At 49.3% G+C, this 26,147-nt stretch overlaps 6 protein-coding genes across 6 annotated transcripts, besides 3 other annotated features; 4 read left to right on the forward strand and 2 right to left on the reverse strand.

Annotated features, from left to right (window-relative positions):
- Positions 1 to 898: 898 nt before the first annotated feature.
- Positions 899 to 3,482, forward strand: NFIA_086090 (DEAD-box ATP-dependent RNA helicase DBP2; the record flags this gene model as incomplete). The annotated part of the gene is made up of 6 exons (XM_001260550.1): positions 899 to 951; positions 1,230 to 1,390; positions 1,447 to 2,415; positions 2,475 to 2,582; positions 3,072 to 3,200; positions 3,265 to 3,482. 6 exons carry the CDS (start codon positions 899 to 901, stop codon positions 3,480 to 3,482), a joined length of 1,638 nt encoding a protein of 545 aa, XP_001260551.1.
- Positions 1,278 to 1,347: a microsatellite.
- Positions 3,352 to 3,415: a microsatellite.
- Positions 3,483 to 4,330: 848 nt separating the features above from the next.
- Positions 4,331 to 5,555, reverse strand: NFIA_086100 (SGNH/GDSL hydrolase family protein; the record flags this gene model as incomplete). The annotated part of the gene is made up of 4 exons (XM_001260551.1): positions 4,331 to 4,973; positions 5,024 to 5,163; positions 5,245 to 5,377; positions 5,443 to 5,555. 4 exons carry the CDS (start codon positions 5,553 to 5,555, stop codon positions 4,331 to 4,333), a joined length of 1,029 nt encoding a protein of 342 aa, XP_001260552.1.
- Positions 5,556 to 12,787: 7,232 nt separating this feature from the next.
- Positions 12,788 to 12,829: a microsatellite.
- A 1,198-nt stretch (positions 12,830 to 14,027) lies between these two features.
- Positions 14,028 to 15,736, forward strand: NFIA_086110 (putative C2H2 transcription factor (Con7); the record flags this gene model as incomplete). The annotated part of the gene is made up of 3 exons (XM_001260552.1): positions 14,028 to 14,723; positions 14,903 to 15,083; positions 15,387 to 15,736. 3 exons carry the CDS (start codon positions 14,028 to 14,030, stop codon positions 15,734 to 15,736), a joined length of 1,227 nt encoding a protein of 408 aa, XP_001260553.1.
- A 1,931-nt stretch (positions 15,737 to 17,667) lies between these two features.
- On the forward strand, positions 17,668 to 20,080 carry NFIA_086120 (pentatricopeptide repeat-containing protein; the record flags this gene model as incomplete). Its single annotated transcript, XM_001260553.1, has 3 exons — positions 17,668 to 18,282; positions 18,362 to 18,411; positions 18,487 to 20,080. The coding sequence occupies 3 exons, from the start codon at positions 17,668 to 17,670 to the stop codon at positions 20,078 to 20,080; spliced, it is 2,259 nt and encodes a 752-aa protein (XP_001260554.1).
- A 681-nt stretch (positions 20,081 to 20,761) lies between these two features.
- Positions 20,762 to 21,925, forward strand: NFIA_086130 (Yip1 domain protein; the record flags this gene model as incomplete). Its single annotated transcript, XM_001260554.1, has 4 exons — positions 20,762 to 20,849; positions 20,962 to 21,379; positions 21,444 to 21,596; positions 21,676 to 21,925. The coding sequence occupies 4 exons, from the start codon at positions 20,762 to 20,764 to the stop codon at positions 21,923 to 21,925; spliced, it is 909 nt and encodes a 302-aa protein (XP_001260555.1).
- Positions 21,926 to 22,342: 417 nt separating this feature from the next.
- NFIA_086140 (ATP-dependent 3'-5' DNA helicase) lies at positions 22,343 to 26,065 on the reverse strand (the record flags this gene model as incomplete). Its single annotated transcript, XM_001260555.1, has 1 exon — positions 22,343 to 26,065. The coding sequence occupies one exon, from the start codon at positions 26,063 to 26,065 to the stop codon at positions 22,343 to 22,345; it is 3,723 nt and encodes a 1,240-aa protein (XP_001260556.1).
- Positions 26,066 to 26,147: the final 82 nt, after the last annotated feature.

The following is a 26,147-nucleotide window of genomic DNA, read 5'->3' on the forward strand; positions in this document are numbered from 1 at the left end:
ATAGCGAAGACGAGGAGATGAGCATTTAGCTTCAGAATATGGGGCAGACCCAAACCGACAATGTCCGATCGACCTCACGCCATTGTCTCGGGCCGTTGAACATGCTCCGCTTCATAGCATCAAGCTTCTTCTAGATCGTGGAGGAGGCATCCGCAAGGGACAACTAGTCCATCATGCTATTGACCAGCAGGCTGATGTCGTTATGTGCTAGCCATGCTTCTTGAAGGGGTGCACGATTGAACCCGAAGATGTATAAAAATCAAATGTCTCATAGAGACTATATCACTTCATGGGCCTCGGCACCGCTCTAACAAAGCAGCAGATTCAGGCAAAGTAGATGCAGTACATTATCTGATCAGATAGGGGCAGATACCAGGATCAAGGACGTAATAGGTCAGAGTACATTGGACTGAGCGACAAAATCTGGTCATCTGAAAATCATTGAGTTGCTTCAATAGAAATGGCAAAATCCTATTCCTGATCTCTATTCGTTACCGTGGCTTTGCTGTACCATTAGCTAAGACCTTTGTGTTACAGAGGCGATATCTTTCACGTGATTTGTGGCAAAAAGGCGGTAAAGGAAAAGTCTAGCCCACGCTAACCACAACAGGAAAGTCCCTTATTCGCCGCTTCCTCTTCCTTTTCACTCGCTCATTTCCACTTTTTCTTGCCGCTGAGATCTTTTTTCTTTCCTCCTCGCCCCATCTCTCTCTCTCTCTTTATCCCCCTTACCTCTCTTTTTCATCTGGATCGGACACCGTTCCGTCTTCAACTCTCTCTCAGTAGTCTTGTTACCTACTTCAGGTACTTTCTAGTCTACTTCTTGTGACTTTTTGTTCCCCTTTCTACCTTCATCGTTGTCGTTTTCTGTCCCATCAAAATAACACAAAACTACACCATGTCTTCTTACGGTGGCGGTTATCAGCGCGAGTCGCGCGGCGATTCTTATCGGTAAGTTCCATCATTTTGAGACAAAATTCATCAGATTCCGGAGATACCTCAAGTGATGTGTTGTTGAAATGTATCGCCTTGGCCTGGGTTGGGTATCACTTACAGGGATTCTCACTCACCCGCCTGTGGCCAACTGAATGTTGCTATCTAGCGTTCTGCGCGATATAGCCCGCAACACATCATACCTTTGTTTGGCGTCGATGATGGCTTGAGTTATCTCTGAAAATCTGGAAACTTCAACATCTGTGATTCAGTTAATAACTGACAAATGCATGCAGCTCTAGAGGTGGTCACGATGGCGGTTATCAAAATGGCAACGGCTACTCTGGCGGTGGTGGCTACGGCGGTGGCTATGGCAATGGCTATGGTCGCGGTGGAGGTGCCGCTGGTGGTGATCGCATGTCGAACCTGGGCGCTGGCTTGAAGAAGCAAGATTGGGGTAAGTTGACTACCTTTGATTCTCGTTCTGATTTTGTGCTGACTTGCTATCCCTAGATTTGGACACCCTCCCCAAGTTCGAAAAGTCATTCTACAAGGAGCATCCCGATGTTGCCGCTCGCTCTGAGCGCGAGGTTGAGGAGTTCCGCAAGAAACACGAGATGACTGTACAGGGACGCAATGTGCCTCGTCCCGTCGAGAATTTCGACGAGGCTGGGTTCCCCCAGTACGTCCTGAGTGAGGTCAAGGCTCAAGGCTTCGAGCGTCCCACTGCCATTCAGTCTCAGGGTTGGCCTATGGCTCTTTCCGGTCGGGATGTCGTCGGTATCGCCGAAACTGGTTCCGGAAAGACACTCACCTACTGCCTCCCTGCCATTGTTCACATCAACGCTCAGCCTCTCCTCGCTCCTGGCGATGGTCCAATTGTCCTCATCCTCGCTCCTACCCGTGAGCTTGCTGTTCAGATTCAGACCGAAATTAGCAAGTTCGGAAAGTCTTCCCGGATTCGCAACACTTGCGTCTACGGTGGTGTCCCCAAGGGTCCTCAGATTCGTGATCTGAGCCGCGGCGTCGAAGTCTGCATCGCAACCCCTGGTCGTCTGATTGACATGCTGGAAGCTGGCCGGACCAATCTCCGCCGTGTCACGTACCTCGTTCTTGACGAAGCTGACCGCATGCTGGACATGGGTTTCGAACCTCAGATTCGCAAGATCATTTCTCAGATTCGTCCTGACAGACAGACCTGCATGTGGTCCGCCACTTGGCCCAAGGAAGTCCGTCAGCTCGCTACTGACTTCCTGAACGACTACATCCAGGTGAACATCGGTTCCATGGACTTGTCTGCTAACCACAGAATTACTCAAATTGTCGAGGTCGTTTCCGACTTCGAAAAGCGCGACAAGATGATCAAGCACCTCGAGAAAATCATGGAAAATCGTGGCAACAAGTGTCTCATTTTCACCGGCACTAAGCGCATTGCTGATGAGATTACTCGCTTCCTCCGCCAGGACGGATGGCCCGCACTTTGTAAGTCCTTTCTGGATCATTTCCTCATTTCCCAATGCTCTTGCTAACAATGAGCCCAGCTATCCACGGCGACAAGCAACAACAAGAAAGAGATTGGGTCTTGAACGAATTCAAGACGGGCAAGAGCCCAATCATGGTGGCCACTGATGTGGCTTCCCGTGGTATTGGTATGATTGAATCGCAACTTTCCCCCCTTCCCTCCCTATACTCCTTCCTAAGCTCCCTCACCCACATTGACGTCGTGTGACAATGGCACGGTGCTTGACTCTCTTATAAGAGAAACCATGTTGGTATAACATGACTCGTCCAGGCTTTGTCGGGTCTCCTGAAAATGGTGCTCATACCATGAGGACCTTGGACTTACAGTGCAGTGTAGCAGATTGATTCGTACTTTCTGTTCTGAGTTTTCCATCTCTGTTCTTGAACCTCGTTGGTCGAGAGATGGGCTTTCTCTCCCTTCGACTTGTTGAGGCTGCATTCCAAGGTTACTCTAGGACCGCGATCTTGCCCCAGGCGATGGACTCTGCCACAAACGGATTTCGACCACAGAGTCCGTGAGAGAGTGATGCATCAAGTCTCACATGACTCAAAAGGGCGCCTAGGCCTCGTTGCTATTTTCACTAATGCTCTGTTTGCTAACCTGAATCTGTTTAAAGATGTTCGCGACATCACTCATGTGCTGAACTATGACTATCCCAACAACTCGGAGGACTATATTCACCGTATTGGTCGAACTGGTCGTGCTGGTGCGAAGGGAACTGCCATTACCTTCTTCACCACTGAAAGTGAGTTTCTCTTGCGACTACCCCTGTCACTAATTGTCATGACTAATGACTCTCTTCAATGCAGACTCCAAGCAGGCTCGTGACTTGGTTACTATCCTCACTGAGGCCAAGCAGCAGATTGACCCCCGTCTCGCTGAGATGGTTCGCTACAGCGGCGGCGGCGGCGGTCACGGCGGTTACGGCCGCTGGGGTGGCCGCGGCGGTCGCGGCGGTGGTCGTGGTCGTGGTGGTAGCTACACCGCTTCCAACGCTGCCCCGCTTGGCAACGCTCGCCGTTGGTAAACTGACTGATCTTGACCTTGACGTCCAGTCTCGTCATTGAGCTTGTAACCCATCGTCACCGGTAGACTTTGCTTTTTCATGGTTCCCTCGGGGTTTTTCTACGTAATTCGGTACGGAAGGCGTTTTTCGATGACACGATAGACCTTGTTCCTTTTTCGAGTTATAGTTTTGTTTTTACAAATGCTCGTTGTCGGGCTTTGAAATGGGCCGCAGAGGCTCGCCGCTGCTGGAATTGTCTAATTTTGCAGATCCTATTCATGCATCTTAATTCTGATCTCAAAAGTTGTTAACTTGGGGCCATTCGCTCGTTCAATGGTCTTAGTGCAATTAGTTTGCATTTGAATGTTCTTAGTGAATAGCATACATGGAACTATGCGCGATTTTCCTTCACGGTAAAATGTTCTATGATCATCGTGACCTATTGCATACCATCGCTGTACTCTGCCAATGGTTGCCAACCAGAATTAACTATCCGTGCCTTTAATCAGTGCACTCCTTGAATAATATGAATCTTTAGATGAAGCAGTCCCTAATTTTCAGAGCATATTTAGCAAGCTTCAAACATTGCATGTAGTTCAGTTCGAGCCCATACTCGTCTTCGCGAGTATCAATGATCCATTGATGCACCCGGGAGTGAGTAGAGTATTGTGGGCTATGAAGAGGACCTACAACTCATAATCGCCTCAATCCAACGACTTATAAACGGCCAAGTCTTCACCGAAAGTGCAATTCCAACACCAGTTTATTTAGGCTCGTGGTTTCATACTGTAGATACTCCTTTCGTACACATACCACAGCATATCGAAGCCCAAGAATCTTGTACGAATCAGCCACCAACAACCGACAAGTCACCTCGAGCACGCCTTCAACTGCGCCTCTAGAATCTCCGCGAGTTCCTTATGGACATGGCTCGTCAGATGACCCGAGTTGAACCAAAAGTAGGTATCCAGTGGCGTGGGACACCCATACGCCATGTAATTCGTCTCGATGTCCGGCTGGTTGTACCCCGCGCAGAAATTCGTCGTGTTGACGATTCCATATCGCGCCGGGTGGTCCATCATGTTGCTCAGCGCTGTATGGGCGTCGAAGACTTGGACGGTGGTGTCGGGGTGGGCTCTTTCGAAGCTCAGTGCGTGCTGGCCTAGTGCATTGTTGAACCAGGTTATCTGGGTTGCGTTGGGGGAGGGACTGCTCCGTGCTTGGTTGGCGGGGGTGCGATCCAGAGGGGGCAGGTTCATGAAGAGGTAGGAGCGGTAGCCTAGGTTGTAGAGGGTCTGGACGGAGGTGAACAGCGTGGTCATCATGCGGTTGTAGAATGTGGGGAAGTGTACGGCGTATTTGGCGGAGTCGTTGATGTCGTTGATGCCGATCCAGATGGCGACGAGGGTGCGGGATGGGTGGATGATGTTCTTGAGCACGGGGTGGCCATATTGCTCGTACTGTGTTACTTGGTTGACGAGGGAGACGGTGTAGTTGTGGTGCAGGGGTGTGCTGTGGAAGAGTTAGATGAGCGGTGCGAGGGTTTGCATGAAGGCCCATACTATTCAACGGAGATGTCTGCTCCAGCAAAGGCAAAGTCCCAAAGTTGCTTCTTACAGCTCAGTGGTGAGGTCAATCCTTTCTTGACGCCGCAGTTTGTTAGAAACTCAACCCAGTTGGGACCTCCCTCGGCCGTGGCGGTCTAGCAGGAAGCGCGGTACTGTCAGCAATCACGGCGTCTTCGGCAGCCAGCAGGCTTCGCAAGCCCTGCGGTGGAGCGAACCTGGTTCTGAACAATCTTGTTGGATAGTAACGTTTTCCAATCATATGCAAAGTTCAGCTGGTCGCCGATGAAGCTGTAATTTTGGTGGCCATGTGCTCCTTGGACGTATGTGTATGAGTCGCCAAAGGCGAGTCTGCAGGATGTGCGTCAGTGACAATCTTCTTCAAAGGTACAGGCATAGGATTATAAAGAACCAACAGGTATCTGGTGGCATCCCAATCAAACGCATGCTTGCAACTCGATTGCGCAGGAAGCGCTGCTGCCACAAAGGCGAGGGCCGCGAGGGCCAGATTCCTTGTTATGGTAATCATATTCACCGCAATTGTCTTCGGTCACGCCAAAGAGAAGAATTTGAATTCATCTGATGTGATGAATATGCCATTTCATAAACCGGTTTACTCCCGACCGGGATTGACGCCTTGATATCGATGTCCTCAACCCCGCAAAATCCAATTGCATATGCGGGGAAATAGTCCATGTTCCTGCAAGTCGACGGACAATATTTCTCCGTAGTCAATTGATGGTATCGGATGGCAGGTGCGGATGATTTGGTCTATGTCCAAGAAGCCAGGAGCTTTTCCCATCCCTAGCATCTTCAAATTCAATCTCTGGGGAGGCAGGGATTGAGGCGGGTTTATGTCCGAGCTATCTGTCACATCAGATGATGGATACACGAATATATAGTTGCCCATTTTCACCGAGATTGACTCAGTCATCACCTCGTCCCATATTATAATAGTTTTTGATGGTCATTCCGATGGCAGAGAACCGACGGTCAAATCCAGTCTCACATCATTGATACGTGGAATGATTCAATGATGAAAACCAAGAATGAGGTTAACGAAGGTGGCCAAGCCATCCGCGCGCTGGATTGAAGCCTGAGGCTCAACCCCCCTGCGGGGCCTCCTGCGGCTCTCTCCAGCTCCAAAAGGCTAGACAGTGCCTAGTAGGTAGACGATGGGCTCGTACGGCAGTGGTTTGTACATAGTTGGTAGTTGGGGAAGAGAGTCATCTTGTCAATTGATCCTCCAGGCATGGCGTGGCATTCAGCTTGTGCATAGCAGCATGACATAACGAAAACATGCCGCTGCAGGAGCCTCAAGTTGTTCAAGTTACCAACTGGCAAAGCTTTCCACTTTTTGATAATGTCGCGTCGGAAGGCCGAGTTTGTCCTTTTGCCTTGCGCAAGGTAGATTGACCTAACCCAAGATATGATTGGACACTAGTTGTTTTGAGCTAACCGCAGTATATCCGCCAACCTAGGCATGGTTAGTCCGTAGCTTGTGGGCCTACTGATAGTTATGGGTGCATGTGGGAGTCCTGACTCAGCACTCCACGTCCGAGCCTCTTAGGTTCATAGGGGAGGGAGCTCCGTGCCCTGACCCCTCGGCGTATTCATGCTCCGTCCACCCTAGAGATGTATCAGGTGTATCATTATCACAAGGCTCATGAGCCGGTCTTCCCATAAGATCATAACAAATCAACTCGTAGATTTCTTCTTGTATATTTCCCATTGACAATGAGTGAATTGTATCTTCAAGTACGACGGGTTAGATGCTCAATTCGACCTTATCATTCTGTTCCTGCTTCCTGGACACACCGACTGCCAACGAATGACGGCCTCCCACGCAAAAGCAGTTTAAGGTATATGCTGCGAGGCCAAAAGGGCTTAGGCCGTATTTTGAGCGGAATTGACGCTGGTTCAGGTGGGGCCAGTCAAGGCCAGTCCGAAGACCGTGTGCCAAATTATTATCAATACTACTAATATTTTGTTCGAGTGGATGCAGATGAGTCTAAATCAGGGAGGTCCAAAGCGCGGATATCGGAAGCAATCACGTTGGTAATTTGATAAATGATAGTATTATCATTTTCTATTGTTGTATTAATACCGTGTGTATGTTGGAATCTTGAATACCTACAGGTACCTTAGTAAAGTGTTCAACCAGGGTCAGGGATACGGCACCCAAATCTCGTCAGACAAAGTAGTCAGTGCACTGAAGACATTGATAATAGGTAGTCACCAGTTAGGTATCTAGAAGATAGACTAGGCACCGAGGTAGAAACAAAGTTGTCCTACTCTACCAAAAGAAGTAAAGGATGCAGCTGCCACCATCCCTTGACTGTCCTGGCTTGACTTCTTAGTCTTTAAATTCCTAGAGCTGCCGTAGATCATGCACAGAACATGTACACTGAGTCACTGACACCTCGACTATTAGATTTAGGACCGTAGGATGCAGCCACGGCGCCTGTAGCCTATGTCCTCCTTATGCAATTGTCATGCAGACGATATAAGAGGCCAGCTTTTTAAAAATTTCGAAGTATCAATTTGTTGAGACCCCCGCGGAGAACCGAATTACTTCGGGTACCTGAGAGGCTGAGGCTCCGTACTCGACACCAACTTACCAAGATACCAACGTGATTCAGGCCATCTCCTGCTAGTGGACGGGTGGATCACAATGTCGGAGACTCGGAGATATGGACCTTCCTCCGCCGGGGTTGTAAACGAATTAAACAAGTACTTACTCCATACTAATCTTCTCTTTAAGGTAGGCGCTTTCCTCCCTAGTCAGCAGACCAAACTGCCAGAGCAGATCCGCAAATGTACAGTCAAATTTCAATTCAAGGATTTGTCATTTATAATTTAGTAAGTTGGTGACTTTGGAGATTGCTTACGGATAATCTTGACTCATGCAGTGTGGATAGTGGCTAGCTTGGCACACTGTCCGTGCTATCATGATATCGCTGTTATTACCCGATGGCTTTCAGGACTCTGGTCATAGAGTTGTAGAGCAGTCAAGCTATGCTTCCTGTTTGCATTCATAATCTCGTGCACCTAACTCGCGGACCTCGGGTGTCTTTTATGATCAAACTCAATTGGAGTCCGTGAGTATGGAAGTACCAGATACGGTAATAGGTACTCGGGATGGCTCAATTGGCAAATTTCACATAGCAGCAGCCGGAGGTCATAACACAAGGGAAGTGCCTTCATCCTCATGACTGACGAGTCACTGTTTGGCAAGACAAATTGATTATCAGATAGCCGACTATCCGAATCATCAATCTGAGCGCACCATTCAGATATTTGTAAAAGACTATGATACCTGAGTTATGTGCTGGCCCTGGCCCGCACCGGTCTACTTCTTGGGCTTCTTGAGTTTTTGAGTTTGAGTTGAGTTTGGATTCAAGTTCAAGACCGCTCTTCTGCGAAATGAACCAACAATAATAACCATAATTATGGCCCCATCTCGCTCCCCACATCTCGGACAAGAGCTCGCACCGACTAACCAACACTTTGTTTCAGTAGTGTAACCTTTTCTCACCCTGTAAGATAGGTTCCTTACGTTTAAATCATTTCTAAGCGATGTTTTATAGTTACATAGTCCAAAGTGTATTTGGGTCTGAGGCTGACCATCTCAACAGCTATAGGCCACAGGATCCTAAGTCTTCGGAAAATAATCTGCAATATTCTTTATCTGGAACATCGTAGACATGGTACAACATAGTACGGTTGTGGATGCTAACAATGGTAACTCAAGATACCGGTAGGCTGTTGGTACTACTTACCAAGATCGGAGGTGGTTGGAAAATGCAGTTCTGAATAAATTTGTAAATATCACGCAGGAGTGTTGAGGTAGCATATACAGAAATTAAATAGTATTAAGCCATACAATCATACAACAGATACAACCGAATGGAGGAGGTAAGGTACTCCGTAACTACTGTGTACTGTATAGAATGATGGAACTTTGTAGTCCGTACAGATGGTGCTTTGTTACCCACGTGGAGCCGAGTATTATTGACTAGTTCCGACATAGTCATGATTATAGCGTGACAGCGCACTAGCCGCATAAATAATGGTACCATGGCTCATCAATGCCGGTAGTCTATTTCTATAGATGCGGATGAATATAACTCATAGAGGCGAAGGTACGAAGTAAAATGAGTCAATATAAAATGATCAATTGACAAGAATTATGATCACGAGGTGCTTTGAGGGTCGGGGTGCCGAGTCTTTACCCCTATTCTTTGCATGATGCTGCAGTAAAAGTGGGAGAGAAGAAGAATTAGTAATATCACAAACTCGGATAGAGCACTGTGCTGTCAATAATGTGGGTCATAGACTATTTGGCCCCAGTGATCCATTTGGTCTCCAAAAATGCAAGGCAGGTATGAAGTGAACACCTACGGAGTATCAAGTGCTCACAAGTAGACCAACTTAACGTGGACGTGGTAATCATGCAAAAATGACCTTGTAGTGTCCTGAGATTTTGGATGGTTCTTGAAGCTTGAAGCTCTCGTACAACACCACCCTTCGAGGCCTATGTACCCTCGGTAGTGGCTGGTTTCTTTCCAGTTGGCGTACGGAGTACGTAGTGATTGAGGGACGGTTGTCTAAACCGATCGACACGATCCATAAAAGGCGACGGTAATCGGCCAGCATCCGAAACACTATGGTTCTCCGTAAGATATGGGACCATAAAACAACTCTAGACATGATGAATACCTTAATGATGGCATTATCTAACCCACGCATTCGTCCACCAGATCCACCCTTTCTTCTGAACAACATCCCAGATAAAGGCTAGTAAATAGATACAAGCAGGGGAGCAACGACATCACCAACATCAAATGCATAGAAATCGTTTTCAGTGGAGGGGTAAGATATTGACCAGAAGCCTGTTATTGCGACATTTGGACTTGGGGAGTATGACGGGACATTGATATCACACTCTTCTGGATTAGTACTTCGGTCATATCATAATAATGATAGAGCAGGTACGGGAGTATATCTACTCAACAAATATGTAGAACTCCCCTAAGAACATTAACTTCCACAATATCACCTTCAGGAGCGTAGTGCACACACTACGGAGTACAGAACACTGGTAATCACTCTACAGCTCATCTAATGTTTACTCTAGATATGTAAAAAGTCATCATGATGTGAGGTTGAACTGTTTAAGCAACAAGCATGGCTGGCGCCTTTTCTGATTTCTCAAGTTGTTTCCCTGCTGGCCTGGTCTCTTCACCGGGAGGCATTAGTGGGCGAGGGTGTTTTGGGCTCCACCTGCGCGGGGTATGATCAAGTCAGAACACCAATCAATTGGAGCCCAAATTAGGGACCTAGGCCTGCCCAGGCTAAAGCCTTTCCGAGATTGGAGCCTTGCATGATTCTTGCATTCCTTAGGTAGCTTTCTCTTCCCCTTCAACATGCATGGCTGACCTTCACATTAGCCCCCCTTTGGTAGCAGACAAGCTGATGATAATTTCTGGCGCTATTTTAATGATAATGAATTTTAGTTTATGATCATGCTGGAAAGTGCAGAGTCAGATTTATATGAGTAGCCCCTAATTTTACCAGAATACTCCCGGTATCCCGCTTGATAGAATTTAGCATCTTTGTAAAATCACAATAATGATAATTTCAAGTACTCCGGACATGACGACTCCTTTTGTATCTAATTGCTAATATCTGGTGGCCACTTCCCCTGCTTTTTCAATATCATTATTGATCACATGTTTGATTATGCTACCCGGTAGCATTTCTTGCCGTCATCAGGTTGTTCGGCACTTTCTGGCCAGTATCATCAAGTGCCCAAACTACACATAGTCTCAAATACGTGAAATAGAAGCCATGGTGTTAACGAAGAGTTGACACGACAAAAGTACCACAACTTGTTTACTGTATTGAAATGTGTATCGTGTACCCCATACCTCCAACATCAGAGTTGGATTTAACGACAGGACAAATGATCGATCCCCCCGACACACCACTTCAAGGTTACCTAAGGTACCAACCTAAGTAACCTCTGATCCATGATTGATCGTTCGCTTGCCCTTCTAGGTAGGTCGACATCCTTAAATCACGACTTTATGGTCTACTGTGTGCTTGTACTTTGCAGTGGGGTGATTCTGGGATTCGATTCCGGCTCCCTCTCTCTATGCATACACGGTACGCCATAGTCAAAGCACCTCAGTCACTTCCTACCTATGTAAGTGATTCAATGCTGTTGATGATTGGATCACTGCCCTCGTCTGCCCCACTGCCGCGTTCCTGACTTGCACAAGAGGACTACGGAGTAGGTACCTCTCTACCTATACGGTTCTAAACATGTACAAGTTACACTGTGTGGCATAGCTGAAGTGTCGAGAATCATTCGCATTGGGCAAGCAATGACACAAACCAGGTCCTTAAAATGATGTTTTCTATTAATATGATTCTCTATGTCAAGAAATCTCTAATGATTAAGTTGTTGTGGTCAAGTAGCAGACGATGCGTTTTGTCAATTGCTCATCGTATTTCAAGGTACTCCCCAAGCACAAGTGAAATGACGACCTCGGGTTACCCCCATAGCGAGGTCGGTAATAATTATTTTTCCGTCCCCCCTTTCCACCAGTGACCTTCAATCTGCCCATACCTTTAATGACCTTCCCAACTAAACAATCCCTCAGACTAAGCAGAAAGAAGCTACCTACTACCGGCATCAGCCGCCGTTTTGATTTCTAAAGGAATACCACAACATCTACTCCGTATTTGTTTTTAATTTTCTCTATTATTATTCTGGACTGTGTCCTATTTCCACAGGCACTTATCTGGTGGACAACTTGGCTCAAAGATATTTGTCATAATTATTACATTACTTATTGGTGAACCACTGGTTGTTTCTGACCATTTCCGTTATTATTTCCTGCCCTGGATTTTCCCTCGTCAAAGCCTCCACTACTACGGAGAAGGGGAACCTGCACGCGCTCTTCACTTTTCCCCGACCTGCGCTACACCCTCTTCTTCACTAGGGCCGCGCTACTTGGACCTTTACCCAGACCGTTCAAGCCGTTCCTCGGGCACGCCATACTAGCCCATCCTCGATCTGTCCTTACTCTAAGTAAAGTCCTGACTACTTCGGCCACGACCAGTGATCTTGGAAGGTCTCCACGGGCGCACACGCTAGGTTCATGACAGTCTCCCTGCGGCCGTGTACTCGACACGCGCACCGTCTGTCCCAAGTCGCGGCTAGACTATCCAAGCTCTAAGCCTCTAAGAGCAATTCGTCCTACTATAAGTTTTTTTCAACATCATCTTGAAATTGTCGTCAACACCGCGACACACCACAACAGCCAACTGCGTGAGAGGATTCCGGGTGGGCAAATTACAAGAGCCATACCCAATAAAAGGAAAAGGGGGTGCTCGGTAAAATTCTAATCTCGCCACTTTTTCTGCGGAGAGCTCCGCTCTCAAACAAGAGAAAGAGAGGGAAAAAGGGAAAAAGAAAGTCAGACAAGGAAAGCTTAGCCGGGAAAAGAGCCTACAACAGTACAGCTTACTCGAAGACACGAAAATACAGATCCGCCTACCGACGAGATTGGATACTACTGAGGGGAAGGGGTGTAAAAAACAATTGGAGAATCAAAAGGAAGAGACTGTTATTTTTTTTCTTACCGTCGGAGAGCCCTGATATTTCACGGAAAAAGTGGGTCGGAATTACTGAGTGGTAACGGACCCATCACCACAAAGCGACAGCACTCCGGCTATTCAAGTCGAAGCAGAAAGGAAGAGAAAAGAAAAAGAAAAAAAAGGAAAGAAAAGGGAAAGAGGAACGGCGAATAGAAACGCAACTTGCGAGAATCCCATCTTTGACCCCCTCTTACGTTCCTCTGGGAGGGTTCCTGTTATCGCCTCCAAGTCCGAAAGCCTGAGCATCTATTGGGCGGTGGCTTTCCAATATTTCCTCTCCTCTCCCTTCTCCTTTTCACCACTGTGAAAGATTACGTCCCCACGCACTCCACCACACCCTCGGAACCCACGAGGTGCTCTTGACCAGTGGTCTCTTTTCTTTCTTTCCTGTTCATTTTTTTTTTTTTTTTTCGCCCTTTTTTCCTTTCACTGCTGGTGAAAAGAATCACGACTTGGTTCGTCCGAAGCCTTTTTAGGCCGCCTCCTCCACCCAGGTTCGCTACCGGCTGGAGTCCGACCAAATTTCCCTCCGTCTCGATTTTAGGGTGATTTATATCCTGGGTCGCCACTCGATCAAGACACCGTCTCTCGCGCTATCTCTCTTTGAGTCTGGTGGTCCGTTTTATTTGTTTTTTTCAATCTTAAACCTTTATCTAATCATTTCCTCGTTTCGCTTGTGGGTGCTGTGACTGGCCTTGGCCCTGGATTACTTTCTTAACCCTCGTCCCCCAGGCCTAAAAGCGACGGTTCCTTTTTTCTTCCCGCTGGTTCCTCGTGCTGCTGTGCCTACCGCCACCTGCAAGGCATCCTCCGTCCACCCTAAAAGGCGACTAAGGCAATTAAGCATCATCTTGATCCAAGCATCATATCTTTCAGTCCAGCACCGTCTGATATTCCTATTCTTAACTCAATTTGTCAATTACCTCTGCCCCTCGGTGTCATCTGTTTTACGACGAGATCACGCGCTTGATCTTGTCTGTTTTCTTTCAATTTCCATTCACCTTCCAATCATCAGCTCAGGTGTGAATAGCGCCTGCGCGAGTCCTCTGTTGATACTGTTTCTGGATTGGGCGACTTCCATCCAGATTCACTACTGAAAAGTACGTCTACAAAGGAAGAAAGAAAAGGAAAAAGAGAAAGACTTCGTCACAAGATCATATTGCGATCTTGTACACCAATCTTTCCTTCCCCTCCTTCATATCGCGATACAACATACTCGTGTTTGTATCCATAAAGCTCATTGTGTTTTTCGACGCGTCTAGAAACAGCAGACACGCGAGTTTGGAGGAATATTAGGGACATCTTCAGTTCCGGCTGAGATCTGTGTTTTATGGACAACAGACCTGCCTCCGAGTACGCGCAGTCAGGTTCGCACTTTCCGTATCCACCGTCTGCCGCTGCGCATTCTGAACTCCCAGCTGCAGACCAGGCTTCTGCTGCTGCCACTGCTCAATACACGCCTCAGCAAGAGGTCCGTCCTACCCCTCAGTATACGCCTCAACCCGAGGTTAGACCTGCCTCTGCCGCCGCCGCCAATATTTCGTCCTCCAACACACCGCAGTCGGACTACGGTCTGAACCAGCCGCCCGCCGCGCGCTCACCCGCTTATCCGGACTACCTCGCTCGCCCGCCTCAATACCATCACGCCCCCAACACCCAGGCCGGTGGTGCGGCAGGTATGGCTCAAGCAACAAGTCCGTCCATGACCACCCTCCATGATGGGCACCAAAATGACCATCGCAATCACACGAACGTGAAGTCTGACGCGGACGTTCCTATAGATCCCTCAATCGCGGCCTCTAGCCCTACCTATCCTCCTCCCTATTCGCCGTATCAGCCTCAAGGTCATGACATGGCCCAGTATCAAGGTCATCCTCCCCCGCCGCCTCCTCAGATGTATGGGCGTCCGGAATGGTCGCATGGTTATGGACAGCACCAGCACGGTCTTCCTGGACCCTATAGCGCTCCTGCTACAACGGTTGGTTCCGCCTCCCCTGCTGCGACCGCAGGGCCGCGCCCTGGCCAGGTATGTCTTTGATAATTTTGGCGTCTATTTCCAAAGGCTGCGCGTCCGCGTTTTTTGTTGTCTTGGACGCCTCTGAAATTGGAGGCCGCTGCCTGCGTGCCTGACGGGGTTGTGGAACACGGCGCACTCTTCATCTGCACCGAATATGTTGTTCAAAAGCTCATTGACTTCTATTACAGGTCTACTCTTTTGTGCCCATTCCTGGGGCGCAACAGCACAAACGACCCCGACGTCGCTATGAAGAAATCGAACGTATGTACAAGTGTGGCTGGAACGGGTGCGAAAAGGCTTACGGTACTCTCAACCACCTGAATGCCCACGTTACTATGCAGTCGCACGGAGCCAAACGGACTCCCGAAGGTATGTTTCCGTTCCTCTATCTTCTTTTCTCTCTCTTTTTCAAAGCCCAATTACAATGTCACGGATTTGCCCCGTTTTTGATAGCGCCATTGGTTTCGATTAGACTAGCGCGGGTATCTCACACTAGTCGAGTTACACTGCTTTAGCGCTGCGGATCGCAGTAGCGCAAGGCACTGGCGTGGTGTTAAATTCTACATACCGATTCAACTTCGATGCTCAGAATGTGGAGCATCTTGTTTCATATGCCCGCTTTCACTCATCCTCGACTATTGTTCTATTAACTAATCTTGCCCTTTGCCACAGAATTCAAAGAAATCCGCAAGGAATGGAAAGCTCGAAAGAAGGAGGAAGAAGCCCAGCGTAAAGCTGCCGAGGAGCGTGAACGTGCTGCCGCCGCTCAAGCTGCTCAGGCGAACCAGGTTGATGCTCCCGGTCCCACCGATCCTGCGCAGGCTCAACCTCCTGCTTACGCTGGCGGTGTCCGCCCTCAGCTGCCGCCAATTGGCTACCAACCTGCCGACGGCCAAGTACCGGGGCAGTATGGCGGTGCCAGTGGCATGGTGTATCAGGGTAATGGCCAGATGGCCTATCCTCCAAACTACCCTCACTCCCCGTATGGACAAAGCGGGCAGGTATATCAGCAACGTAAGTAGTCAGTCCTTTGTTATCATTGCATTGTCAGGACCGAGCCACGAGGAAATGCACAAAAAAGAGAGGAAGGAAAAAAAAAAAAAAAAAAAAAGAAAGAAAAATATTTATCTCTTGTCAACATGCCGCAAGGCAGGATGGAAAGACGTTTCAACGAGGTCCTTGGATCTATTGCTCTAAGGGACAATAGCTGATCGACGATGGCTTCTTGCAGAAAACCAATCGGCCAGCTACCCACAATAGATGCCCATCATTCCTGTGTTCTCTCAGGTTGCATATTCTAATATCTCTTACCTCCCTAATTCCGTGTCGCCATCGCGGATCTAATTCTTTGAAGTCTCGCGCACATGATACCATCTGGCCTTGATTCGTTATTCTCGAAGAGCGGCCTTGCGACTTACGCTCTGTCCCCGTTGTTGTTGTTTTTGAATTAGATCGCTTGACATGAAAAGAGAAGACAAAATCTACCCCTTTGCACTCAAATGACAACATGCCCTCGTCCTTGCAAAAACTGGCTCCAGGACTGTTGTGATTTTGGACTCCTGGCGAGGCACTTTGCATGAGCTGAGCATTCTCCTGTGATACATGCCGGCATCTTTTTTATCGAGCCCCTTTCATTGATACTCTGCTTCGCTTCGCATTGTACTTTTTTTTCTCCTTTGTCCTGACTGATGTTTTTCTTTCCTCGTTACCCTGGGTTGGTTTGAACTTGTGCATTATGTCCTTTGCTCAGTGGACCTTCCACGCAGTCATGACCCTGTCTGGTGGCTAAAGTCTTACAATTCGATCTTGATTATTCCGCTCTTCGCTCCTGGTGGCAACTGCCACTACCTCGTTGGGCCTTTGAAATTTGAGACACGTGATGTGGTGCATAATCGAAGCTTGATAGCTCAAATGATGATGTCCAAGAGATTCAATTGCGGTTTTCTCGTAAATTATCAATATTCCTAGGCAACATCACTTGGGAGTCAAGAGTTTGGGTGGACCTCGCAACCCCTATGAATGACACAGGTACGGGGAAGCGCTGTCCATGAACGGGTTGAAATACCAGGAGGGTTAGTGAGGCTGTAGAAGATATGAGCATAGGGTTCTTGCCACACTCTAGAGAGGTATCAAGTAAGACATTTTTATGTGCCTTGACTATGATTTGAAGTTTTCTTGGGGTGCTTGATTCAATCGTGTTTTTTACTAAATGAGACAGTTGCCGTTGCATGTTCTATATCATTTTTAAGTCGTACCCCAGTTAGTCGCTGCTTATCCCTCTTAACCTTCAAGCGGAGGGTTCCCACTTTTCTAAGAGATCCGTAAGGTAGGACAGACTAGTATCCTAAGTGGCCTAGCCGTAAATAATAAACGCGACGATTAGTTCGATCCTGAAGCATGTACGGGACTAAGAAACGGGACTACCGAGGAGGCTAACAGTAAGCATGAGCCCGTGGTCTCATAAGGCTGAACCAAGAGCATAGCGCAGTGTGGCGAAGCTGTGCAACATGTGGCTTGTAGTGTGGCTGGTGAAGTTGCCTGGCTTGAAGCAAGATAATCCGAACGGAACTATGTTCTTCCGCAAGAATGCAGCAATCGCAGTGCGCTAACCTTTTATTGCCTAGCTCTGATAGCAGCGATAACTGCGATAGCCCAGACGCTTTTTTTGGGCCTGGCCTGTATGATTTCTTCCGGTGGCCGCTCAAGGGTGTTATTCTCTCCAACGTCCTATCTTCTCTTCCTCGGTAATCTTTGTTTGATTACTGTTCTTGCAAAGATCCAAATAGCGAATCAGTTGAAATTTTGATCTGTCGGCCCAGCTTCAACATTCGGAGTCGACGATTGCGCATTTGACTACGCCAGGTCGAACGTTTGGACCTTACAAAGGGGTGTTTAGAGGATCAGGTGCTAGTGATTGAGGAGATACGGTAGGGTCAAGACCTGAAGGCCCTAAATGCTTCGCTGTACCAATGGCGCTGCGCTTCGGACGAGTGTCCAGCACACTGTCGGATTGAGAAGTCTGCTGGTCTCAAGATCCACTCAAGTCTCTCAGAGCATCCTATACGGTGCTCCTCTTGCGCGCGCCGCACAGAGAGGTCGAGTTGTGGGTCAATCTGTAGCCTGGGGGTCAATTTCCGGCGTGCAGCGGTACTCGACAGAGGCTTCGAGGTGGGCCGATGCGGACGAGCAAAGTGCCGCCGATTCAACGGCGAATTTTGAGGACGACGAACCACAACAGAAAAGGAAACCGGCCTGGGACAAGAGAAAACGCTTCCAGGACCATGTGCTGTTGGAGATTGCCAGCGGCGGGGCGCATCCCGATGGCGGTCCCTTAGCGGACGTAGTCAGGAGGAAGGTGGTAAAGAAGGAGTTGCAGTGGTTGCAGGATCCCAAGGCGCTGGCGGACCGGGTCGCTAAAATCTTGCAAGCCGACGATTTTGCTCTCGCGGTGGCGATTGTTCGCGGGGCGCAGAAGGAGAATATGGAGTGCTCAGTGGGGTGGAATCACCTACTGGAGTACTGTATGAACAAGAAGCAACCTAAAGCGGCATGGAAGCTCTACAATGAAGTGGGTAGTTTTCTTTTTCCCCGTTCGCAAGTTTTCTTCTTGCATGGTTGCTGACTGTCGACTCTCCGCGAACTCGCAGATGAAGAAGCGTGGACGAAAGCCTACTTCCTGGACTTATACGATTATGTTGTATGGTCTTGCCACAGTGCCGAAAAACGTGCACATAGGATTGAATCCCGTGCGAACTGCTTTGTCAATTTACAGATCTATCTATGAGCTTAACTCTGCAGTTAAGCCTTCTATCATTCACAGCAACGCCATGCTCACCGTATGTGTTCGCCATGGGTATACAGATACACTATGGGAGATTGCGAGTGAGCTACCCGAGGAGGGGCCATGCTCGCCCGATGCTGTGACATACACCCTTATATTGAGAGCAATCAGAGACGCCGTCAGTACTGACGTGAGCAAGATGTCTGAGATTGATCGCATCTTGGAGCGAAAGGCTCAGAGCGTCAAGGAAGGCAAACGAATCTGGTCTGATGTTGTCTACCGGTGGAGCAGAGGTCAACTCGACATAGACATCCAACTCGTGCGTACAATGGCCCGCCTCTTGCTTGAAGGCGGCAGCGAGCGCGATTGTTACGATGTCTTCGCACTCTTGAATCAAACTACTGGGCTTCCCATCCTGGCAAAGAAGCCTTCACCTGAGCGCCAGCGGGAGTCTGAGGTGGCCAGACGCCGAGAGAGCCGATCCGCAGAAAATAAGGAGATGGAAGACGTTCCCTTTGTAGACGAAGGCAACCGACCATACAAACCAGCAGAGACCGAAATGGGAGAACGCGAAGAAAAGGCAGAGCAAAAAGAAGAAGAAGAAGAGGAAGACGATGAGGAATTTGAAAATCTTTTTGACCCAGTGGTGTCTACTGGTTCTTCTTCCAAAATGAAGAAAGGCACCATTGGTCCATCCTACGTTGTTCCAGGTGACAAGGAGCTCACCATACTTATTGAAACTTGCTATACCATGACTCAGGGTGTTGGTACTGGAAAAGCTTACTGGAAGCATTTAACGCTCGAGGATCACGAGTATACCATCAAACCAGACATGCCTTCGTTGCATGCATATTTGCGACTACTAAGAGTGTATCGCGCTAGTCGTGCTACGGTCGATGTTGTGCGCGACCAGGTGCCCGAACCAGGTTGGAAAACGTTCCACATCGCGATGAGCTGTTGTCTTCGCGATCGCAGGAATATCAACATTCTAAAAAATGCCAACGAACTATTGGGAATCATGGACAAGTCCATGGTCATTCCCCACCCCCGGGCGCTTGAAAAGTATCTTAACCTCGTGCAAACACTACAGGACAATCCACAGCGCCTCATATCATTGAATGGCCTGAAGATTGCGCGGAAACCCTCTGACAGCCTCGACATCGTGGGCCGGAAATTACGGCTGAGCTTGCAGACAGTTGCTTTGGAGAACCTTCGTCCTCACATTGACAAGCTTCATGAGGCTATGAAGAATGGAAAGACTTCATTTATTTCACAGGCTGAGCGGACGCGGGCGGGCGCGGGCGATACAGTTTCTGGTGCGACCGCTCGCACGGTGATGGATCGCACCCGAGGTCTGATTGACGAGATCCTCAAGCCCGAGAATGCGCCCTTCCTTTCCAAATCGGACCGTGAGCAATTCGAGCAAGAGTCGCAGAAACTCCGCGAATACTCGGATGCCGAGATGGTCCGAAAGTTCGAATACGCCCGATTGCATCCAACCCTCGAACAGGTCATGGCATTCCAGGAGAAGCATGACCCTAAACAGAACGCTGACGAGGCCCAGGCCCCTGACGAGGCCGACTAAGCTTCGTATCTATATGCAAGGCTTATGGCAGGGCTATTCAGAAGCCCATTTGATTTGTACAGCTTGTATAAACACCGTCTCATTACTATATCCCATCTTTGTCTGGCATATTGCATGCATATACAGGGGTCGGCATTGCAACACTAACTTGTATAATATATGGTTCTTCTGTTCCTCATGGCATTGAAGATCTGTGCCTGTAAATATTTCATCTCCAGAATCACTTCTAGATTGCGTCGGACAATCGGACTGGTCACATTGTGTCGAACTGATCCAAGCATATGCCCACGTGCACTCATGATGGCACCAGCTGAAGTATACAACCGCTGATAATCAGCACATATCCTAAGACATATTAATAGTATGAGTTACCAGTACTACTGTTGGAAAGGGTGGATTGTTTCACACTCAACCGTTCATCGAAATACTGTTCCGCCTGCCATTTTCGGCCCGTGCGCGTACGTAATGCCACTCTAGCCTCTCCGCCTGAGACAACAGCACGAGGGAGACTTTACTGCTGTTTCCGAGGGACACACCATCAAAATACTCTGTTGAGGATTAGCATACCTTTTGACATACTTCAACCGAGGGGGCAAGGCGTTTGGAGAGTATACGGCTTGACAGAGTGTGAAAATCTACCATTGGACCAGAGTCGGAGCTCAAGCAATCTACGTGCCTACCATGGCCAGCACTTCCCAAAGTCGTTTCCATGAGGATCTACGCGATGATGAATCGATCCTTGATGACGACCTGATTGAGGCCGATGATGGTGAGTACGTCTCATTTTTCATGTTCTTTCTCGATATTATCAGATCGGCTCTTGTTTGTTTACCCGAGCTAGTACGATGTACTGACGCTTCATGACCTTTCTACCGTGCCAGCCATCGAAGCCGATGACCCTCTTCACACTTCCGATACCGCTCCGCTAAGAGGCAACATCCAGTCCGAACCCTCCAGTTCGAGCAGAGGAGGTTTCGGAAGCAATCTATCCAGCAATTACCTGACATCGACCATCCCGGGAGAGGACCGCCGCGCAACGCAGAACACCATCGATGAAACCGTGTGGGAGACGCTCTCACGCGACCTGCGAGCGGTATGGGAGAAGCTGCGCCAAGTGCTGTGGCCCAAGTACCTGATGGGAGGTATGCTGCAGCGCGGCGGAGGAGGCATCGGGGCCGCCGAGAGAGGCGAAGCGACCGGGTTCGGTGGCGGACTCAGAGGCCTTGTAGGACGCTGGCCGGATGCCGACGTGGTCTTGCAGGGTGGAATGAGTGAGGGTCTGCGTGACTGGGATCTTTGGTAAGTGGGAATGGTCAACAGAAACGGCGGAGTGGCTAGCTAACATGTTCAAAACTATGTGTAGGGGTCCGCTTATTTTCTGCTTGCTGCTGAGCATGTTCCTATCGATGCGCGCAAAGGATGACCAGTCATCCCTCGTCTTCTCGGGTGTCTTCTCCATAGTTTGGATTGGAGAGGCTGTTGTGACCTTGCAGATCAAGTTGCTTGGCGGGAATATGTATGTTTCACCTTGGAAGTGTTTGGAGTGCCGAATTACAGAGACGCTGATTGACTAACAATTTATCCTCGGTTACTAGTTCGTTCTTTCAATCTGTTTGCATCATCGGCTACACTCTGTTCCCTCTGGTCATCGCTGCTATGCTCAGCGCATTGGGTCTTCCGACCATTGCCCGGATACCGGTGTACCTAGCGCTCATTGCATGGTCCTTGGCTGCAGGTGTGAGCATCTTGGGTGGTTCCGGTGTGATCAAGAACCGGGTAGGCATTGCGGTCTATCCGCTGTTCGTATTCTACATCGCGATCGGCTGTCTTTGTTTTATCAGTTAGAAGATTGGAGGATCGATACGGCCGGCCAGGTATCCTAACAATCTAGTTGCAAACCAAGGTTCCAGTATACAGTCAAGCGCCAGATGAATTGAAAAGGGACAGGAACACAACATTTGAGCATGTATGCTGCTATACTATCAGTGAATGAGCTTTTTATTCTTTGTTTGTTCCAGCTATTATCATATCCGAATTCACAAGTAGGTACTGTACGGAGTACTTTCACTCGGACGCAGATTACGAGGATCTGCCAGCAGAATTGAAGCAACACGAACTGGTCAATGTTACTGATGAAGAGTAGATTAGAGGGAGAGGATAACATCTTTAGTGTTATTATTACTTTAGTTATCAGTTACAACACAAGGATATCCAGCATTGCGATACCCGCAATACTCCTTACTCTCACCGCTCCAAGTGTAATCACAGACCATCGTTACGAGACTGACGACGCAACGGCACTTCAATCGCCGGGATGACGGTCTCCAGGCCCCCCGCCAATTCCCGTAGTCCGTCTTCGCCCTCGACATCTTCGCCCCAAGGCAGGGCATCGATGTCGACATCCCAACCAAGCAGACACCGCAGCACGACGCCGGCACCCGCCTTGCTCATCACGGAATTCAGCTCCCTGCATTTCTCATCGCAAACGCACTCCATACAACCCTGCGGTGTGACGCACTGGCACGCTTCGATGCGCGCCACCGCGCGGCGAAGCAGGACGTCGATGAACTCGAACGCTTTGCTCGCAATCCCGGAGCCGCACGAGCCGCCCTTGGCGTCATAGAAGGTGAGACGCGCTGGCCGTTGCCGGGCCGGGGGCTGAAGTTTCCTGATGTTCTCTTTGATTTGTCGATCGCGCATCTCGTTCGCGATCTTGAGGTTTCTGCCGAGTTCCTTCTTTGCGACTTTGCACTCCGTTTTGACGTCGCCAGGCGAGGAGATGACGAACGTAGGCAGCAGGGAGAGGACAGCATGTTCGGCTGCGTGAATAGCGGCAGCGATGTTGAGGCGTCTCGATTCGAGGATCTCTAGCGCGCGTTTAGGCACATCGAGCCAAATGCCTTTAGTGAAGATGTCGATCGGCGGGTTGTCCACCGCCACGGCATCCAGCACACGGCCACGCTTGTCAATTTTGAAGAAGCCATACACGACTGCGTGGATCTGCACCGAGCCGTAGAATGCGCGGGAGGCGGAGGTCTGATTGATCTGCCGCATCATTTCCGTTTCAATGGGGTCAATATCTGTGTAATCGCGCTGCATTGTGCTCCAATCCACGTGAACCTTGACAACGCGAGCGAACCGCTGATCAGTGTTCAGTTCCTTGACGAGGTATGTCTGGCCCTGATGCAGAAAGATGCCGCCTTCGTAGATAGTGAAGAAGGCACGAGAAGCCTCCACTTCCTCCAGGACGACATTGCGTGCGTTTGTTGCGTCAATGATGGCAAAATGCTGGTCCTCTGTATCGCGAATGGGCACACACCGGGAAGGATGAGGTCGGAATCTCTCGTGGCAATGGTAGAACCCAAAGGTGTCCTTCACGAGTCTCGTGGCCGCGAGCTCATGCAGTTGCTCTCCAAAATAGACTTGATCCTCGTCTGGCCGGATCGGCATCTCGAACGCCGCGCATTGAACATGTCCTTCGAGAATCAGCTCATTGGAAAGATCAATTTGTAGCTCGCAGTTGGGTTTTGTGAACAGTTCATCTGGATTTTGCATGTAGTATTGATCGGTCGGGAACCTATCGCCAACCAACACAGACAAAGAATCCTTGTTTCGACGTCCAGCTCGACCGCTCTGCTGGCGCAGGTTGGAGATGGAATAAGGGAAGCCAAGAGTGATTACAGCATCCAGAGAGCCAATATCGACCCCCAGCTCGAGGGCGTTCGTAGCGACAATCCCTAGTAGGTGGCCCTCAAACATCTCTTTCTCAATTTTCCGCCGGTCTTGCGGACTGTAGCCGCCCCGGTAACCCATGACGAGTTTTCCAACTTCTAGTCTATCCAAGGCCTGAAACTCGTTCCGTACGGCTTGTAATAGTACCTCGCACGTTTTCCTGATCCTGCAGAAGGCAATTACTCTCGCGCCTCTGAGGATTAACTGACAGAAGAGACGGGCAGTTTCAGCAACACTGTCTCCGCGTCCTGATGTGGAGTCAGTAGGGTCTTTGTAAGGGGTGTTCCAGCATAAGAACTCCTTGCGGCCTGACGGTGAACCGTCAAAATCAATCAGTCTGACATCGTCAATGCCAAATACTGCCTTCATATGTTCTTCGGGGTTGGCTACGGTGGCAGAACAGGATATAAACCGGACATGTCGGTTGCCCACCGCAGCACAGATCCGACGCAGCCGTCGCATGATGAATGCAACGTGTGATCCGAATAGACCGTTGTAGACATGCAACTCGTCGACGACAACAAATTTCAGGTTCTTCAGAAAGGTGCGCCAAGAACTTTCCTGCGGTAATATCGTGATGTGCAGCATGTCCGGATTGGTGAATATAATGCGGGCCTCGTCACGAATGAGGTTGCGAGTCCCCATCGGAGTATCGCCGTCGAATGTTTCGACCATGACGTCCTGCAAGCCGTCCATAAATTGCAGAAGCTCCTTCATGCTGCGCTTCTGATCCTGTGCGAGAGCTTTAGTGGGGAAAATGTACATGCCGCGGCTGTTAGGGTCTCTTCCAAGCTCATGAAGCATTGGGACCTGGTAGATCAGTGACTTGCCGGAGCTTGTAGACGTAGATACAATGACATCTTGACCGGCGTATAGAGAGTTGACCGCTTCGGCCTGATGCGAGTAGAACTGTGTTATGCCCTTTGTGTTGTACAAAGCGTTAACGAGGTCCTGCGAGAGCTGGAAAGTCAAGTCTCCGTAGACGGGAGACTGGGCCTCAAACACTCTATGGCCTTCGGGTACGATCTGAGCGAAGTACCAATCCATCGCGCGAATTTCTTCAATGATCTCTGCCATGGATTTGCGCTCCTTGGGAATCTCGCGAGGCGGCATCGAGAGGAGTTTCGCCGTCTCTAGGCTGTCATCCTCAGAAACAGGAGGACTCGGTATCCATGCGTCCTTCTCCCTTTCCAGCCTCTCAACTGGATCGCTGCCGCCGTCCTCGCACTGCACCAGGAACGCATCGATGGCATCAGAGAACTTCTTATTCCGTTTCTCAATCAAAGCAAGCATCTGCTTTTGACTGTACACAGGCATCTTCAGATCCTCGTCCTTCATCTTCCGCACGGGTTTCGTGGGCTCCCCGTTCTTCGGATGTCGCACCTCGCGCTTCAGATCCCCGTCCAGAAACTCAAACAGCAACACCTCCTTCGACTGCACATCCGCATCAACATCAGACCCATCGCATTCCGGATGCGAGAGGCCATAAGACTGATTCCTCGCCGTCTCCTTCTCCCCCACCGTCATAACCTCCAACTTGGCCTCGTCCACATACTCGAATTTCACCGCCCGAGGAACCAGAACCCTCACCCTTGCAATATCCTCAACGGTCAGTGCGCGACCACTGCCCAATTGCGCCTGTACCGCTTTCCGGATATTCTCGAACGTCGTGGCGAAGTGTTTGCGCGTGCAGCAGAATGTGTACACCAGGTTCAGCGCGCGGTGGATCTGAGACAAACTTTTGAAGGCCTCCGGCCAGGGTGCGGAGGGTTTGCGCTTGGGTGATGGGCTCTTGATCACCTTCTGGGCTCTTGATGTTTTGGTTGATTTGGATTTTAGCTTCCCCTGTTCGGATTTGCCGATCATGGGTATCGCGTCGCTTTCCGTGTCTAGACTGTCGCCCTGGTCGGTCGCTGTCTTACCAGATGCAGCGTCCGATTTGAGTGTGGCATCCACATTAGTTGTCTTTCGCGGTCTTCCGCGTTTTCTTTTGGTATTGGGGCCTTCTTGCAAAGGGAGGTTGTGCTCCGTGGACGCGTTGCTAAATTCGGGTGTGTCTGATCCGAAATCGTCTATTCCGTCGACCTCATGGTTTCTTTTCCTTTTCAATGCGAGGCTGGAGGGAGCTGAGTCTGACATTGGGCCAGCCATGTCGACGCTCCATCGTGGTTGTCGTTGGGATGTGACAAAGCTGAATTGAAGGTGGGCAAAGCAGAGTAATTCTACCAGCGAAGACGCGATATCACGTGCCATCGCATTTCATATAGCCACTTACGGACTAGCGTACTCTGCCTCTCGCATAGGTAGCTTCAACAAAGAAACGAAACAAGAAAAG

The sequence above is a fragment of the Aspergillus fischeri genome, genomic scaffold (assembly GCF_000149645.3).
Source record: "Aspergillus fischeri NRRL 181 1099437636264 genomic scaffold, whole genome shotgun sequence".
NCBI lineage: Eukaryota > Fungi > Ascomycota > Eurotiomycetes > Eurotiales > Aspergillaceae > Aspergillus > Aspergillus fischeri.